This window comes from Pogona vitticeps, chromosome 5 (genome assembly GCF_051106095.1).
Source record: "Pogona vitticeps strain Pit_001003342236 chromosome 5, PviZW2.1, whole genome shotgun sequence".
In the NCBI taxonomy this organism is placed as follows: Eukaryota; Metazoa; Chordata; class Lepidosauria; order Squamata; family Agamidae; genus Pogona; species Pogona vitticeps.
In genome coordinates this window covers 74,217,501-74,236,759 of record NC_135787.1, presented here as the reverse complement: position 1 = coordinate 74,236,759, position 19,259 = coordinate 74,217,501, and the positions used below count along the sequence as shown (strand labels likewise).

The following is a 19,259-nucleotide window of genomic DNA, read 5'->3' as shown; positions in this document are numbered from 1 at the left end:
GGATAGCTCAGTGACTTCGGTCTCTGACTGCAGCGTGAGAGGTTTGGGAGTTCAATTCCCCCCTACACCTCCTTGAGAGGGGCTGGACTTGATGATCTAAAGCAGTGGTCCCCAACCTTGGGCCTCCAGATGTTCTTGGACTTCAGCTCCCAGAAATCCTGGCCAGCAGAGGTGGTGGTGAAGGCTTCTGGGAGTTGCAGTCCAAGAACATCTGGAGGCCCAAGGTTGGGGACCACTGATCTAAAGGGTCCAGCTCTGCTGTTCAAAGGTGGTGGTGGTGGTTCTTATTCTTATTTACAACAGTTTTGTGTATATTTTCTAATTTTGAGATTTTTAGTGAAGTCAAGAATCCAGCACTCTGAATTTGTAAAAGCTTCTCTGCTGGAAACTAGTAGGAGAAACTTATAGAAACTTATAGATTAGCAAGCACATAGCAGTTTAAAGCACTGTCAATCTGTATTTAGAATAGCGGAGACGTTAGTTCAAGCTTGCGGAAATCTGGAGAATACAAATCACTTAATCATTTTTAAAGTTTGGTCTTGTTCATCCCCATTAAAATTTTTACTTTCCCTTCATCACTTGTCATTCATTTGCAGCCTGTTGTATAAGGACATATAGACTATTTTTTCTAAGCGCCCCCCCCCCCCGTGTGATTATTTTATCTCCTTCCAGCTAACTCAGGACTTCAGTGCTGAAAAGGAAGTTTGGGACAGTATATCTTTTTATTTTAAAAAATGGTTAAATAAAGGTTGCGTTAGAGAAAAACATATGGCATAAAGACTCGTAAGCTTCTATAAAATAGATATGTGGAATTTAAGCATAATAAATTTATGGCTGAATGCAAAAAAAGAAAGCAAAACAAACAAACAAAAACAAAAAACAGGGGGAGCCTCACAGGAAAAATGATTTTTCTGATTTGTGGACTGCAAAGCTGGATGCCTCTACTTTGTTCTAGTGCTGCTTGACTGAAATGCCTAAGACGGGCTCAGCCTCTTGGCCATCTGGGTTGGAAGAACAGAATGTGGTGAATGTATGTACATAGCAAATTAACCCAAACAGCCCTGTGTGCATATAATTTGAATATGGCTTCAGTAAGTTTTATTGAATTTCAGTAAGGTGTTAGCGGAGGAAGTCTCTACTTACCTAGTACCACAGAACCACAGACTTTCCTCTTCCTTCTCTGTCGATCTGGCTGCAAAAAGAGGAGTTATATTTTAGAGTTTAATGTAATATCAGCAGGCACACAGCTTGCAAGGATTTGCGTGTATGAAGAGAAAATGCTATATGAGGAAATACATTGTTCCCCTAATGAATGATTTTGTTCTCAATTATCAGAGTCAATTTGAGTTGCTGGTTTGTTTTACAGAATATTTCTGGGAACTGGCAGCAGCTCTTCAGGTTTTTAGATCAGAGGCTGTACCACAACCCCTCTCACCTGGCTTTGAACTGATGGCATGCTCTAGCAGGGTTTTGCCTCCCTTCTTCCCAAAAGAGGAAGTGGGATTCTGGAAGGCCTAGTTCAAAAAGTAATTTTTTTTCAGCCACCAGGGATCCCATTTGCCAACCATTTATTTATTTGATTCTTAATACTTGTACCCTATGCATTTGTTGTTTTATTATAATTTCTGTAGTGAAGGCTTCCTAATGTGTGTCAGATTAATGGCTCCATTGCTTGAAAAGTAGAGAGATTATGTGTGAGTCTCTTAAGCTTTTAGTTTACTGCATTCAGTGAATAAACAAAACTTAAAATGACCTGCTGGCTTTGAAAGTAATATGGTAGGAGAGGAAAATACAAGTCAGTTTATTTGCTGCTCAAGGCAAAGAGCTGAATAGTGAGGATTTTTCTCCCCCTGTCTGCCTCCTCTTCCCACTTCTTCATAATTCTTTGTCCCCAGTCATGAATAGTGGTGGTCTAACCACATTTTTCATTTCCTCCCACTGCGAGCCTGGAGCCCTTCTTCTCTCTTCCCCTTCACCTCTTATTTAACCTTCAGTGAGGCCAATGCAAACATTTTTAAAAGATTTATTTCAAGTAGCTTCTAACATTTGGCATTCGCATTAAGACCTCCAAATCTTACTTTGTGCTTGTATCTGAAGTGCAATGGGAAATCCTGGATTCAGTTTTGTAGTCTGTGCATCCTTCAAACCCTGAACAGATTCTCCTGTTTTATACCCTTTTCTGACATATTTTCCATTATGGAGTCTTAGGCAGCAAGTGGAAAGAACTATATTAACTCTGGAATTATTTTTTCAGTTTTGCTTGATCTCATGGTCATATATCTGGAAGACAAATGGGTGATGCATGTACATGGTAATGAAAACATCTGGCTGGATAGCTCAATCAGTTAGGTATTTGGCTATGGATACAGAGTTTGGGGGTTAAGTTTCCCACTGAGACTCATGGGGAAGAGCCAGCCTGAGTAACATTGGGCAAGCTGCACTGTCTCAGGGTTCCCCCAGAAGAAGGGAATGGTAACCACTTTTGAGTACTCTCTACCTAGAAAATCCAGAAAAGGGTCGCCATGAGCCAGTGTCAGTGATTTTCCAGCTTTAAACCATTCCCACTCCTGTTTTGCAGGTCCTGCAGGCTGTCCAAGGACAAAGGGGTTCCCTAGGGATCTCCAAAGTCTGGGGAGAGGGGCTCTAGGAAAATTTCTACTCCCCTGAAACAGCTGTGACAAAATTAGGCAAAATTATTATGGATTGTTTGTTGTGGAGGTAACAGTTGCAGTACCAGATGGGCTGTTATTGGTTGGTGCTCATGGATTGCATTTTAAGAGGTTTCACAAGTCCTTTCCCTTATTATTCTGAATACCACAACAATTTTAAAATTGATTATTTTGGAACCTTTGGAGTTTTGGCATTCCAGAAAGCTAAAGGAATGTCCAAACATAGCAATTGACTAAACAACAGGGGAATTCGCACACCTACTGCTCCCATCATAATACACTGAACTGCAGCACAGGCCAGAGTTGGCACAGAAGTCGGGGTAGGCGGCAACAGTTCTGTGATTTCAAAAACAAAGATCCTGATTACTTTCATATCTTAATTTTTACTTGATATTTTTCCTCTTTGTGCCAGTGACTTTGAAAACAGAGCTGAACCCAGCGTTCAAAAGAAAAGCAGAGCAATATGAAGAGTGGGGGGAAAACAGTTTAACCACTAATTGAAGGTTTTTAAATGACTTTTATCTGTGACCTGGGCAAACCTAAACCCTTTGGAAGTTAAACCTTGGTTCTCTAATCTTGGGAATTCAGCTTAAAGCGATATTAAGCTTACAGTCTCTCCCTCTTGTCTCAGATCTGAAGCTCTGAAATCTTCTCACAAAGGCCATTTTATTCCACTTCCAACTTTGGAGGTACAGTATGACCCATGTTCTTCATCTCTCTCCTTCTTGGGCCTCTGCATTGTTTAGCAATTTCCTAGTTTTGTGGTATTGCTAATATTTGTACCCTCTCATATTAGTCTTACAGTGGGTTGACCAGTGATGAGACTGAGGTTGGGGTCCGTGATCCTAAAAAAAAAGTTTTTCCCAGTCTGTAAGCATGGCTGCTCATTGGGACTTACTGTCTGGAATATAACTGCCTTGGTTGTATTGGCTCTACTAGTTATTATCAGTCAGTTTCCAGATGCAATTCAGAGGTTTTGTGTTGACTTTTTAAAGCCCTAAAGAGTTTAGGATCTGTGTATCCAAAGGAGTGCCTTCCCATTATATTCCTGCCCAAATGTCATGCTCATTTTAGAGGCTGTCTTCTGTTACTTTTGCTGCTCCAAGGGATGCAGACAGTTACCAAAGAAACAGCCTCTCTGCAGGGACATTCCTTCCCTGGAGAGGCCCTCTGAGCCTCTTCCTTATTTACGGTCCGATGCCATGCTAAGATTTTCCCCTGCTGGTAGGTTTTGAATCTTTAATTTGTTGACTTTTAGTTATCATTTGCTGGCTTTAAAAATAGTTCTGTTTTAATGTTGAAATTTACTGTGGCATTATTTGCTTGGGTTTTTTAAATGGCTATAAACTGCTTTGAAGGCATTTGGCTATTGAGCATTATATAAATTTAACAAGTATATATTCTGCCTGTTGAGGTAAATAAGCTTCTTTACCGTTATGAATGATACATTAAGGCAGTTTCCTTCTTGGCCATTGCTGGGTTCTGGTGCACAAGCTGGATCCGTGCCTTACATTCTTCAAGCCTGTTCAGGACATGCTGCAATCTGAAGGTCTTGACAAAGCTAAAGATTCTGATCTGAAGTTAAACAATGGCATTGTTTGCCGGCTTATGTAATTTTTGTCCCGTGTTTATAGCCTTGAGCTTTTAATGCACATGTATTTCTAGGCTGAGAGAAAGCAGTTTGCAATGTACGTCTTGTGACTGATCATTCATGTGCCACGCTCCTTTCTTGTGACAGGTTGCTGAATTCGATAAAGCCTGGATTGATTAGAAAGATCAATAGACTGCCAACTCCCATTGCAGGACTGGTGAGTATTTGTAACTGAGATGTTTTAGCTGTCTTGTTTACATCCCTGTGTTGTAGTGGCACTGTTTCTAACATCTGTTCCAACAAGGTAATATGAATGAATGAATGAATCTGTCTTATAAAACCTGGGCAGCAGCATCACTACATGGCTTCTAGTGCATTGTCTTGGGAGCGATTCCAATTAGGGCTGTCACCGGGCCAATTTTAGATTGGCCTAAGCTTTTTACATTACACAGACAGGATATTTTTAGGACAAAATAATTGGAGAATAATTGTAAAATCTGCATGTGAAATAAAGAAACTGGAGATGCAGACATCTGTTTTATATTTATGTGAATAAGCAATATACTGTAAAGGATTTCCCCCCAGGAGATTCAAGAATTCTGATTCCACTCGTGACTTATCCAGATTTATGGAATCATTGATAAATCAGTCTTAACCATATTACACTTAGCTTCACTGTCAACTAGTTATTGATTCTTCTGTCTCAACCTCCTCTTTATGGTTACTTTGATCATTTTTATATATCCATGACTGTCTTCTTATCATCTCATTATGGGTTGTTCATAACCTTATTCAGGCATGTAGGGCTCAAGGGCACACATGTTAAGTGCTGCACTGAAGTCCCCACCCTTCTTGGAAGCCATGCAAACATTTGTCCTGTAATAATACAAAGGTTGATGTGACTCCCGGGTTGGATGAGGACATAGGGGCAGGTCTCTCCTGTGTCTTTGTATAGACAATAATAATAATCTTAGAACTGCAGAGCTGGAAGGGACTCTATAGATCATCAAGTCCAACCCCCACAGTGGGGAATCAAATTCCCAACCTCTGGCTTCACAGCTGGATATCTACAACCTTTTGAGCTCTGCATATTTCCAGGCTCAGTGCTTCAATGATGTTGATACTTTGAATTAGGGATCTCTTCCATCCAGCTCTTCCCTGTGGACTAAAATGCCATTTTAATGGGAACCACCATGTAATAAAGAGTAACAATTGAATAAGTCCAGTTGCCAGCCCAAACTAGAGCTGACCCATTGAATGACTGGAACTTGTTAAGTCAACATTTTTGCAAGTACTGTTGATTCAGTAGGTCTGTTCTTTCTAATTTGGATGAACTGTTGGATTTAGCCCAATATTTTTTAATGGAAACGTTGAGATGATTACTTTTGACACATGGCTGCTGTGATACTCTTCAGATAATTAATGTCTAGAATCTTTTCTTCTGCTTTGAAGTGGAGCTTGGAAAAAAGCTCCTTTTTTGGATTACGGTTCTCAAAATCTTCAAAGCAGAGAGATTTTAAATTCTCTTCTTTGGCCCACGGTTCACAAAATCTCTCAGCCAGCATAGCGATGGCGGCCTGGGAGATTTTGAGAGTTGCAGTCTTAAAAAAATGAATTTTTCAAAACTTGTCTTCGAAGGATTCGGCTCTGTGTCCTGATCTGAATGCATATTCATTCAGTGTTGCTTCTAAGCAAAATGTGAGCATGCTTGCATTCTTATTTTGTGTCAATCTATTATATACCGGATTTTTAAATTGAACTTCTAGCTATAGTAGGACCCCCATATCCACGGGATCGGTATCCGCGGTTTCATTTATCCATGGCTTGCTACAGCCTTATATACAACATACAAGGATGTCTGCTTGTGGCTTTTGTCCTGCCCCCTTGCATATTGTATGTAGGGTCCCCTCATATCTGTAGTTTCAGGCGTCCAGGGTAGATCATGGAACCAATCCCCTGCAGTTATGTGGGTTCTGCTGTATTATTCTTTTAAATTACTGGCCATTTACTGAAGAACGGTGTGGTACATTTGATGGATTTTAGGATAGAAAGTAGTGCAATGATGTTTGATTACCATCTACAGCGTATTGAGGCATTCCTCCCCACCTCATAGACAGAACAAACAGATGGAGGAGGAAGCAAGACTGTACTATACCTCTAGTCCTTATCCCTGCCATCCCCTTAGCCATTAGAGACAGGACAAGGGGCATGGCCTTAATTCTCCCTCCAAGTTTTAACAATTTCCCTTTTCCCTACCTTCCCTAGTCTCTTGGAACTGTGTGATATACTCCAGGAAGTGTTCTTGTTTCAGCCAGAGGAAGCCATTATTAAAATGTGTAAACTTTGAAGTATTATTTGTTCTGTAACCCTCAATAGATTAATCACAAGGTTTACATATTGTGGGTTGCTCTGGCTGAAACAAGAATATTTTCTGGAACATATCATACAGTTCTGAGAGACTAAACTGAAGGTGGGAAGCCATTCTGGAGAGTGCCTTGTGTGAAATGTGGGGACTCAGGGGTTAACGGAATAAATTGTTGTAATAATGCATAATAGAAACCCCTAGTGCAGCTAGTGCAGCTATGTGTCATGCAGAAGCAGTCATCTCTTTTGCTGAGACAAATTGCAGGCTCTTCATGAGGATGTGAAATAAGGCCGATGACATTGTAAGATAGTGAGGATGCTTCGATATGACGTTGGCATGACTCAGATCTTAAAATGCAGGATTTATATCAGGAAAATGGTGCTGAATTCTCTTCCTCTACCTTGTATTTGCCCTAAAAATTGACTCCCTGATCCACTCTTGGGCCAGCCATATGTCTCCTGGCTTGGTTTATTTTCCAGCTTGGAACCCAGCTGGAGAAATGTTCCTGGATGAGCCTCTGTGGAGAACAAAGCATCAGTGCTACTCTTTCTCAGCTTTAAATGGTTGTTCCTCACATCTCTGCTGCAGATCTGGCTTCTAAGAGCCATTCTCAATGGGGGCCATATAGCCCCTGCAGGCTTGGGCACATTTGAAGGGGGCCATAGACTGGAGATAATTCTTCACATACCACCTAATCAGGTCCATTAGGTGACTTATACAATACTGATTCGGTTTTTATTTCTTTCATATTGCGTTTATGGCAGAAAAAGGTTGAGAATGAAAGCCTAAAGAGGTCAGATTTGTCATTGTTTCACCTGCAGTGTGTGACAACGTGTTGTCATGCAACAGGATGACACCTTTGGAGAGCTTTCCTTGACGTTTTTTCCTTGATGTTTTGCCTCAATTTCATCAATAAAGCACAGTAATATTTTACATTGATGGTTGAACTCTGTTTGAGGTAGTCCACCAGCAGAACTCCCTTCCTATCCCAAAAAACTGTTGCCATTTGCTTCTGCACCGACCTTTGCACTTGGAACTTCTTTGGCGTGGGGGAACCACTGTGACTCCATTCCTTAGACTGTTCCTTTGTCTCAGGATCATAACAGTAGATCCATGTCTCATCACCAGTTACCAGTTTGTCCAAGAAATCTGACTCATTTCTTGCAAAATGTTCCAAAACACCCACTGATGACTCCACATGTTTCCTCTTTTGTTCAGTTGTCAAAAGTTTGGGGATCCACTTTGCTGCCAGCTTTCTTATTTCCAAGTCATTGTGGATAATGGCACTAACTCTCTCATGTGATATTCTCAGATATGTAGCAATACTTTTGGCTGATATTCGGCGGTCCTCCATAATCATGTCATGGATGACTTTCACATTTGCAGGCACAGAGACAGGAACTGGCCTTCCACTGGGTTTCTCGCTTTCAACACCGAAATGGCCAATTTTAAAATTGACAACCCAACGTTTAACTGTTGCATATGAAGGGCCATTGTCACCCATAGTTTGTGACATTTCCTCATGGATCTGCTTTGCACCTTTCCCTTGGAGAAACAGGAGAAACTTGATTATGATCCTATGCTCTTCCACATTGAACTTTTCTGGAGGTGCTGCCATGTTCACTTTGGAGCTGAACAGGAAAGATCAGTTAAAATCATAGGTAGTTGATTCTTGCACCATTGAATACAGACCAATTGGCCAATACACCCTGCAATTTATAGCTTCCTAGCTCAATTTTTTCTGGGTAGGGCTCAATACTTGTCAGCACCCCCCCTCGTATACTAAAATAATAGGCCAGAAATTGGAATAGTTATTACTTTTGGACTGCAGTTCCCAGACTCCTCCAGCCAGCATAGTAACTGCGGGATTTCAGTTGCAATCTGAAAAAGTAACTTTTCCAACCCTTGTGCTATTGTCATTTCAAGCTGGAGATTGATTCTGTGCTAACTCATTTAACTTAGGTTAATATTTCTGAGGAAAAGAAATTGAGCTTTCCAGATGCTATTAAGAATATTAAATGAATATTTTTTTAAGGATACCCAGTATGGTGTAGTGAACAGAATGATCGACTAGGACTCAAGAGTCCTGGGTTCAAATCTCTGTTCACTCATGGAAACTCACTGGGGGCATAGAACTGGTTAAAACATTCTTTAAATATTTCACTTGCTTTCAGAGCTCTATTAGTGTCATTGTAATTTGGTTACAACTTAATGGCACACAACAACAGCAAGAAATTAAGTGTGACCTTTGCTTATGCTGTTCTATGTAATATACAATACCTGGGTAAATAAATAAGAAATCATGTACTAATTAACAACTGTGCCTCTCTGTAGCTTAGCAGTCTCATACACCTGTGGGACACTTTTCTGTCTAACAAATCTGTTTGTTATATAATCTACAGTTGGCTTGGTGTAGCAGTATATAATCACAAGGGTGGACGTACTGGAGAGACATATGCATGAATCTCATGCTGTGCAGGAATGGAAAAGGCCCATGGAAGGTTAATGTTTTTCCATTTCCAAGCATGGGTTGATTTTTTAAACTCTGTTTAAACAGTTTGCTTGAACCACTTTGGAAGAGCTCTGAGAACATGCTTGAAAAGCTACGACCAGTAAACCAAGGCAATTAATACTTGGCCATCTCTTCTTGAGTATGCACTATTATTAATAAATATTGAACAGTTAAAAGAGATTCAGTAAGTGCAGTGTATTCAGGACTGACTCATATTTAGAGAGCTATTATTTGTGAAAAGTTGAAGTTAAAAGCTTTCAAAAACCAACAATTCTGAATACTGTGGAAAGTTTCTGGTGAACATTGTGAAATGTAGTACTAGAACATTGTATGAATGTGTCTGCCAAACACTTTGAGATATCATCAAGATATTTAAAAAGTTAAAGTCCCCTCCCCAATTACTTTGATACAGATAATCGATGACATTGGGAACAAGTGGAAGCATGTAGAAACTTCTTGAGATATAAGACTCTCAGCCCTATTCTTTGACATCAGTACACATTGTTGGTCTGAAGGTTTCTTCCAATTGATTTCTGCTTGATTTTCCTTTGAAGAAACCAGACAAAACTGTCTGCTAGAAAATATTTATCTGAGTGGAATTTAGGATAGGTCTGTGTGGACCTACCCTACTCAGGTGTTTTGAAGAGCGGAGCTGGCTCACTTACTTAATTGTTATTATCTCATTACTTATTGTAACAGTAAAACGAAAGGAAGGACACAAAATGTTTATAGATACAAACCTGACCTGTGGACAGAGGAGGCTATGTACTCTTGGAACTTGTTCCCAGACAGTACGTAGCCACCTTTGTCCATAAGCCCTGTATGATGTTTCCATTCTTTGAGCATTATGTGACATCACACAGCAACTTAGCCAATCTCTTGGAAGGGGAGCTGTAAACATTGCCACCCTTCTCTTTTGCTTTACATCCAACCTATCCAATCAGCGTGCAACATTCTTGCAGGCTTATTATGTTATCAATGCTGAGTCTCTACTTTTCTGCTATGCAGGAAAGAGTGATGCTTCCTCGCCCCCCTTTGAGGTAGTGGTGGTTTATGAGCTGGAGATAGCATGTCAGTTTCTTGTTCTCCATAGCGTAGAATTCCATGTTTTCATTTTGAAACCAACTGTATAGATATGATATAGGCCTTCAGATACTGCTTTGGGCCAGATGCTAATGCTCTGAAGCCATAAGACTGTGTTTCTGCAGGGCATCTTTCTCTTTTCTCTGAAATTTCCTTCCTGTCTGAATAGTGCCACTCTGTGAGAAAAGGAGCTACAGTAGTTGTTTTCAGCTTATCTTTTGTTTCACTGGGTTGAGTGGCATTTGTAGCAAGACTGCAGTTCCCTAGACAATTCCTATGGGAATTTAGACGTTTATTTCAGAGGGTGTGTGAAAAAGAAGTCAGAAATAATAGCAGGAAATGGCAAAAGCAAAGCTGAGTGGCTGAACTGTAGTTGCACTCTAGCTTATGCCTTTTCTTGGCTCTTGCTTACAGCTCTAATGAAGAAAGCCCTGTATACCACAATATTGGCTTATGTACATGCCTTTGAAATCCTGTGTATATAGAAACTGGGAAGAAAGTTCTTTCCATAAAATGGTCCAGTGTTTTGGAAATGGCTACAATTTAGGACAATAAATTAATTAAATCCTTTTCCTTAAAAAGTGGAAAGTTTATGTGGAAAAGATTGATTATTGAGCTGTATTTTTATATAAGAATACATTTAGCATAATACTGTAGAAAGAGTAGATTTGAGAAAAACTGAGTGCTTATTAGATTATTTACTTAGAAAGCTTATTGATACTACAGTTTATAAGGACTTGGTAAATACTTCATTACAGGAGTGATAACTGCCTGTCTATTGAAGGCATACTCTAATGTCTGAAGTGCTACATAAGATTTTTGTATGACTTTTGTCTTTGTATCATGAATCAAAGGTACTAGCAGAGTGTATCTTCTACATAGCCACGTGTGTCAAATATTAAATAAATGCAATAAATTAGTTAAATCCCTTTCCTGAAAAAGTGGAAGGTTTATGTGAAAAATACATGTATTCTCATATGAAAGAAAATACAGCTCAATATTGAGTATTGGGCTGTATTTTCTTTCATACGTTGTCCTTTTGAGGGAATCCTGTCTTTTCATGACGTGCCCAAATTAGAACATCCTCAGTTTCAACATTTTTGCCTCCAGAGCAATGTTCCCTCTAATTGTCATTCCTTGCTTTGTGGAAGCCTTGTCCATCTGCATGGACCCCAGCTGCTGCTGTGTGGCCGCCCACACACCTTAGAGGGAAAGAGAGGGAATGTTGTTCTAGAGATATCTTTTTTTGTTGAAGCTCTGCTGGTGTTTGTGGATTTCAATGGCTTCCCTGTGTAGTCTAACATAATGATTGCTGGTGTTGCCCAGTACTTCTGTGTTTTGAAATAGGATTTAATGTCCAGCTTGTTTCAGGGTGTGTTCAGCTATTGCCAATTTTCCCGGTTGTTTTAGTCTGCAGGGTCTTTCATGTTCTTTAATTCTGGTGTGGATGCTGTATTTTGTGGTCCCAATATATACCTGGCCACAACTGCAAGGTATCCGGTATACTCCCACTGTGGTGAGGGGGATCCCTTTTGTCCTTTGCTGACTGTAACATTTGTTGTATTTTTGTGGTGGACTTGAATACTGTTTGTAAGTTGTATTTTTAAAAAACTTTCCCCATGCGGTCTGTGACCCCTTTGATGTATGGCAGACAGATGTATGGCAGACATACTTTATTTGTGGGTGGTTGTTTTTCTTCTTCAGTTCAATGTTGTTTTATCGGTTTGATGGCTCTTGTGATTTCATTTTTTGAATAGCCATTTGCCTGTAGGGCCCAATTCAGATGGTTGAGTTTGGTGCTGAGAAACTAAGCTTCACAGTTCTGATTTGCATGGTCTACCAGTGTTTTGATTATGCCTGTTTTTTGTCATGGGTGGTGGTTGGAGTTTTTGTGTAGCGGTCTGTGTGGGTGGGTTTTCTGTAGACCTTGTGTCCTAATAGGAGGTCAGGTTTGCGTAGGACCATGACATCTAAGAAAGGGAGTTGGCCTTCTATTTCTTTTTCCATGGTGAATTGTATATTCGGGTGGATGCTATGGAGATAGTTTAGAAATTCTTCCAGTTTTTCTTCACCATTGCTTCAATGATAGCGTTGTTGTGGTGTTCAAGTATGGGAGTTTGCTTAGAAAGTAAATCTGATATGTATTTGTCTATTGTAATATTTAAAATTATTACTTCTGTACTTTTTCTATCAGCCTCTCAATGTGCCTTTTCATCCACTGTGATGATATCTGTTGGAGAAGATATGAGAAACGTATGCCTTCTTAACTCAGTGGATAAAAACACTGATCTGGAAAGACCTGAACAGCTTCTCTCCATATTATTTGTAGCCCATCCCAGGTTACTCTATACTAAAAGCCACAAAGGGATGCAGTTCTGTGTAATGAGTAGCTTGAATCAAAGTTCTTTGGCACGGATGCCCTAGAAATATTTCTGTGGGTGAAGGCAAAAGATGGAATGTTAAATATCTCTACCAATGCATTGCAAGAGTTGGCTGTGGACTGTTGTGTTGCAGATCCTGACTTTGCTAGCCAGTTATTTCCTGTGGTTTACCCCAATATTAACCTCTGAAAACTCAGCCACAATGAAGTCTGTGGTCAAGAACTGTGAACCTCTGAGATTCTAAAATAATGGCTGGACAGCTTATGCAAAATTCCGAGGACCCATCTCATAGATCTATTTTCCATTCCCTCCCTCCCTCCCTCCCTCCCTCTCTCTCTTTCTCCAATTTAAGATGAGTTATGGCCCGTGGCAGGACAAAGCAACCTTGCAAGGAGAATGTTTTCCTGTTTCACACTTGAGCTGTGAAACTCTGGGCGGCTTCCAACATATATAATAAAACAATATAAAATATAACAACATTATAGACATCAGTAATCAAATTATTCAAGATGGAAAGAGAAAAGAAAAAGTAAATCAAATAATAACTGAAGGGAAGGCCTAACTAAACAGCCAGGTTTTCAGTTGGCTTTTAAAGATGCCCAGCGAAGGGGCCGTACGGATCTCAGGAGGAAGATTATTCCAGTGGCGAGGAGCTACCGCCAAGAAGGCCTGGTTTCTTGTTTTTTCCTTCCAGACCTCCCTCGGCGTCAGGCTCTTCAGCCTCACCTCCTGGCTCGCACGAGTGACACGGGTAGATTTTGGTGGGAGTAGGCGTTCCCCCAGGTGGATGTAAATCTCCAGAGAAGTTTTCTTTGATTAGCCCTGATTGGTTGAAAACTATATGTGAGATTGGAATCCTTTTCTTTTTCTAGTCTTGTATCAGAAGATTACACTTGTTGCAAAAACTGGGACATGGTTTTGTTTCTGCGAACTTGAAAAAATACAAGGAAATTGCATTTGCAGGTTAGGTTAGACTGCATTTAATAGACTTTAAATGTTGGCAGATTTATTTGGCTGAAGCTTGCTCTATAAAACTTGTTTACCCTCTTTGTGAACAAAGTGTCATCTCGTGCTGTTGGAAGTATGTTCAGCATTACTGGAAAAAGTTAACCATAGTTTTATAATGGTTACATGCCATGAAATTGATTCTGAGTTACGACAACTCTTTCCACCGTTTTATCAGTGTAGAGTACTTAGAAGTGGTTTATCATTGCCTTTTGGAATACTCTGGTCTAAAGCTACACAAGCTGGCTCTTCTGGAATACATATTGAGGAACTGAACTGCCAGCCATACCTACTTCCCTGAGCTGTCCAGCTAGTCTTTGTATGATTTGTCCAAATGCAGTGTGTGTAAAAGGAGCTGCATTTTCAGAATGCAATAAAAAGAAATTTCCTTTTTGGAGAGACCTGCATTCTTGTTGGGTAGACCTGCTTTTGAAAGGACCAGCTTCCCTATAAGTAATTGTGCACCAAAACAAGAACAAAGCCATTTCTTTCTTTTAGCATTCGTTGTTACACTCATAATGTTAATCCGATAAGATTTCACCTTTCCTATTTTTGGTCATGTGGCAATCAGGCAAGCAGAGAAGCGGGCAGACTAGCAAGCAATGAAGCAACCAAGCAAGCAAGCAAACCTTAAAAAGCCAACTGAGTGAAATCGTGTGGGGAAAATCCCTGTTGAATAGTAACAATGAAATGCTGTGTGTTTGCCTGTCAGTCCCATTCAAATTGGCTTTTGATTGCTAAAGATGACATGATATACTGATGTGGCTTCATTTGTCTGTAAATCTAACTTTCCCATGTGACAAGTATTTATCCCCTCAAATGAATGTTTTGGAAATGCAAAGGCGTGTAACTGTCATTACCATTTTCCTGGGAATTTTATGTGCCTAAATACTTCTTTATCTGAATGGCACTTTCCAGAAACTTCCTAATTGTATCTTATCTTTTCAGATATTTTACTGGCTCAACCATGATAGGATTTCTGTGGGAGTTTTCCATGATGATTGAGCTGGTGTGGCCACGTTGGTGGATGTAGGTTAACTGCTGAACAAATCAGGAGCAAAAATAGAAAATGCATACATTCTCCTTACAGAATGATTTGTCAGCCTCTTATAGTTAAGCAGTTTGTTAGCACTGATGTTAACCATTATTTCCATTACATTATTTGAAAATGTAGTTTGAAGGGACGGGTTTAAAATAGAAGACTTTTCCTTTGGGGGGGGGGAGTGTCTTTAGACAAGAACATACCTTCCCAAGGCTGACTCCAGATTTATTTACTGATCAGTTTTTCCCATTGGTTTGTAGGAAGCTGTTGTCTGCACTGATTGATTCTGAAATGGTATTCTCTTTCCCTAACTCTTTAAAAATAAGCAAGGGTGGAAAAGACTTGTTTAGACTCTTCTGCTTATTATAATTGCCCTAAGACCCTTTCCCCTTTCTGTTCCCTTCCTTGTCTCTCTCCTTGGTCTTTGCCAAATAGTGATTTTAAAAAAAAGAATAAGTGAGAAAGAGGTGTATGTGTTAATATATGCCCCCAATTTGCATACAGTAATTTTGATTGCAGGGTTTTGGCTTTTTAATTGCAGATAGAATTTTATGCCTGCAGAACTTTAAAGTTGTTCTGTGCTAAAGTGTTTGCAGTCTAACATATGGTTGTGCATACTGAAATCCCATGGATTAAACCAACCTAGAACTGGACTGTAGCCAGTGTCTTTCACCCTGTTGCTTAGGACCTAGCTTATAGACACAAATGAGAAAATAAGGAATTGTTGAGTCATCTGACAGCAGCTGTTCTGAGCAGAAAAGGGGCCTTGTCAGAATAAATTCTCAAAGAAATTTTTTTCTCTGCCACAGGAGGTTCCAGCCCCCCCCCCCATCCCCGTAATGGATAGGAATACAGAAACTAGCTGAACAATGTTAAATGGAATAGAAATGCAGGGAAGTTCTGTAGCATTAGCCCCTCAAAGATTACAAGAGAGTGTTTGTCTTTTTGCCCAGGTTGTTAATGTGTGAACCTGTTCATAAGTTTTGTTAGCTATTAGCTCCAGCCTGTCACATGGCAATAAATGCATAGTTTTTGTAGGCAGACATTATCTGTACATTTATGGAAGATTAATAGTAAAAAAAAGTGAACTGGGAAAAATAAAAGTAATTAGAATTTGTACTGCGTAACTATTTGTAAATCTCCTTATTATCTCTCTGTTTTGTGCCAAGGCATATTACTGCTTCAGATGGAAGAGGTACAATCAAAAGCTTTAGGGGAGATGTACAGCCTAATTTTCTTGTTCCCCACTACTTGTGAGACTTGCCTGTTTATCTCCTTATAGGATTTAATGAAAGTGAGGATGAGATGGAGCAAATTTGCTTTCTGTGTCTTTGTGATAGCAGAAGACATATTCTAATCCCCTTCTTCCTCTCACACATATTTGCACGTCCTCAGTCCTCAGGATTAATTGAAGAGTAGCAGACTGGCTGGATAGCTCTGTGAGTTAGTTATCTGAGTGTGGAGCCAGAGTTTGGAAGTTTGATTCCCCAGTGTATCTCTGTGGAGAACGGTCAGCCTTCACAGACCTAGATTTGGGTCCCTTGTTGGGAGAAATGCGGCATATAAATAAAACTGCTGCTGCTGCTGTTGTTGCTAATAATAATAATAATAATAATAATAATAATAATAATAATAATAATAATAATAATAATAATAATAATAATAATAATAATAATAATAATAATAATAATAATAATAATATATTTCTGCCAGAAAAATTAAATGATAAACCATTTGTGAGTTAGTATATACAGAGAAGACGCTGGAAAGGATGGCCATCAGTCAGAATTAACTTGACAAGATGTAATTATTATTATGAGTTGCTGGACATGATGCTAAATCAAAGAGTCCACTCACTTCAGACAAAGCTGTTCGTATAGTGCAGGTCCTGGTTGTCTCTGTGGAGATGCTTCAGTCATAAACAAAATGAACTCTGAAGACATATTGCTGCTGTTATGTTGCACTGTCTTGGGAAAACAAATGGACTCAAACACCCATTATTTATTAGATTTGTGATGCATATCATTGATGGGGAAAACTGGTCAGGAATGAACATGGGCATACAGAGTTAAATCATGTAAACAACAGTGTGAATGCACTACTGAACAGTAGTGCAAAACCTGGGAAAGAATATTATGTTTTGGCTAGCTCAGGTCACAGAAACATGAACTCCTGTCTTAAATGCCCATTTGGTCTTTTCATATAACTTCTAGATATTGTTATCGTCTTGGTATTCTTCTTATAATCAATTGAGAGAGTTTCTGTATACGTTGCCACTTCCGTGCTTGCTGCTGCTAAAGTACTTATATTAACTTAGCTTAAATCCAGCAATGATGTGCATTCATGAGAGGCTCATATCCCCACCTCCAGAGCTTTGTGGGGCATTTTTTATTATTACAACGGTTACCACTATAGAAAAGCCAAGTCATTTTTTTATACTGCATTGGATCTTGTTATCTTTGACAGTGGATAACCTTTCAATAGTGATAGTCAGAGGCATATGCACTTCTCTCCTGCACTCTCCCATTTCTCCTTTATGTCCCATTTATTTTCATGCTGCAGATTTGATTGGCTTAAATATTGGGACAGAACTCAAATACTGGAGAACTGTGTTTAGATAACAAGGGTTTTGGGTTGGTAAACAGAATGCAAGAAAGAACTGAGCAAGACAAGTGATAAACACTCAGTTGATGGCAAAACAACTCACAGTGATTCACCCGGATCATTTTGGCACTCTGGCCTCCTGAAGGGTCACAGAAAGAGCTTAATGAAGAAAAACATCTGATGGTAGCTGCTGTTGCTGAAACACTAACAGTATTATGAAATGCACAGCTTGAAATGTCCCAAGTTTTGCCTTTGTTCTTAGTCTACCAGCAGTTAGATGTGTTATATATATTTCTTCTTCCATTTCTTCATGATCTAATGTCTGATGAATGCTTGACATTGCAAGGCCACCATAGACTTTCTTCCTTGGCTGTAAATATATGGTAATTGAGGGCTTTAAAACTTATGGCAGTGGCTCCATTGAGTAGGAAAGTACAGATATCAAACGTGATAGCAGGAAATCATGAGGTGTGGAGCATTTATGCAAGAGGTGCTGCTCTTGGACCAAGGATCCTGACAATCCATCTTGGCAGAGTGGCATTACCATGCCACTCTGTGGGACGAATTACCACCTAATGCTTTAGTCCTAATGCCAGCTATTCTTGGGCTCCATTCCACTGCTGCAGCTGACCATGAGATGCTACAGCCTGCCAGAGGACATACTGAGGCTGAACCTCAGCAGTCATGGCAATTTGTCACAGGATCTGTCTAGGATCTGTCTAATAAACCAATACTGTACATGCTATTTGTTTATTAGGTTGAAAAGGCTTTAATCTCTGAAGGCTTTGGTAGATAGCCATGTTTTAATTTGACACTGAAGTGAGATTACTATCAGTTCCAGTTGATCCTCTAAGGGGAGAGCAATCCATAATTGTTCTACACCTGAGAAAGTTTTCTGCCATGTTTCCACACCACGTATTCTCCACTGCAGGAAATGGACGAGGCCCTCCAGCAGATCTTAATGATCAGGCAGTTGTATATTGGGAGAGGTGCTCCCTCAAGTATCTAAGTCCTAATGAAGGGCTAGCAATACCATATTTACTAAAATATTATGAAGCTTGTCAAATGGCTCAAATAATCAGACTTATACAAGATTGTGAGACTCCTGAATGGGCAAGAATGGAGGGAGAAGAAGGAAAGTCATTGGACATATACTTATACAGTATAAAGAAAGAATCTTGACAAATGGGAAACAAATAGGGTATCCTTTTACTAAAGAATTACTCTTGATATGGAGGAAATATATGATAATCTTTGCTCTCCCTATATCTCCATTATGTCCTATATTAGAACACCCTAACTTTAAATTTCAAGATAAATACGCACACTTTAAACAATGGAAAGAGAGAGGAATGTATAGAATAAGAGACTTGTTTATACAAGGAAAGCCTCGTGGCGCAGTGGTTAAACTGCTGTACTGCAGCACAAAACTGTGCTCACGACCTGGGGTTCAATCCCAGGTAGCGGCTCAAGGTTGACTCAGCCTTCTATCCTTCCAAGTTCGGTAAAATGAGTACCCAGCTTGCTGGGAGGGGGCAATGTGTAGCCTGCATAATTAACATGTAAACCACCCAGCGAGTGCTTGAAGCACTATGGGGCAGTATATAAGCAGCATGCTTTGCTTTTTTTGCTTTGCTATTACAATCAGACAGCTCCAGGAGAAAACTAGGTATATAGTAACTAATTGGTACCAGATAACCCAAATCAGAAATTTGCCAACTCAACTGCATAAAGCACCAGGCTCAAATAGACCATTAACAGAAATAGAGAAATATTGTATAGAGATAAGGGAATAAAAGGAAAACAGGGTTCAGCAATATATAAAAGTATTATAGATAAAACAGTTTGGAGACAATATGGGATCCAAGATAGTTTGGGAGACAAACTTAATAATTGAAATATTAGAAAACACATAGAAAAGAATATGGACCTCTCAACCTTACAAATCAGCTTCATCTCAAGCTAAAGAAGCAGTGTTAAAAGTAGTGCACAGATGGCACTTATACT

At 39.6% G+C, this 19,259-nt stretch overlaps 1 protein-coding gene across 6 annotated transcripts in view; it reads left to right on the top strand.

Moving 5' to 3' along the window:
* Positions 1 to 19,259, top strand: part of LIMCH1 (LIM and calponin homology domains 1) — a 260,857-nt gene that overhangs the window by 113,885 nt on the left and 127,713 nt on the right. For all 6 annotated transcript variants that reach the window (XM_078393983.1, XM_078393982.1, XM_020786271.3 and 3 more), the window contains exon 3: positions 4,408 to 4,477. In XM_078393983.1, coding sequence (XP_078250109.1) covers positions 4,408 to 4,477 — 70 coding nt within the window. The remainder of the gene's footprint in view (positions 1 to 4,407; positions 4,478 to 19,259) is intronic.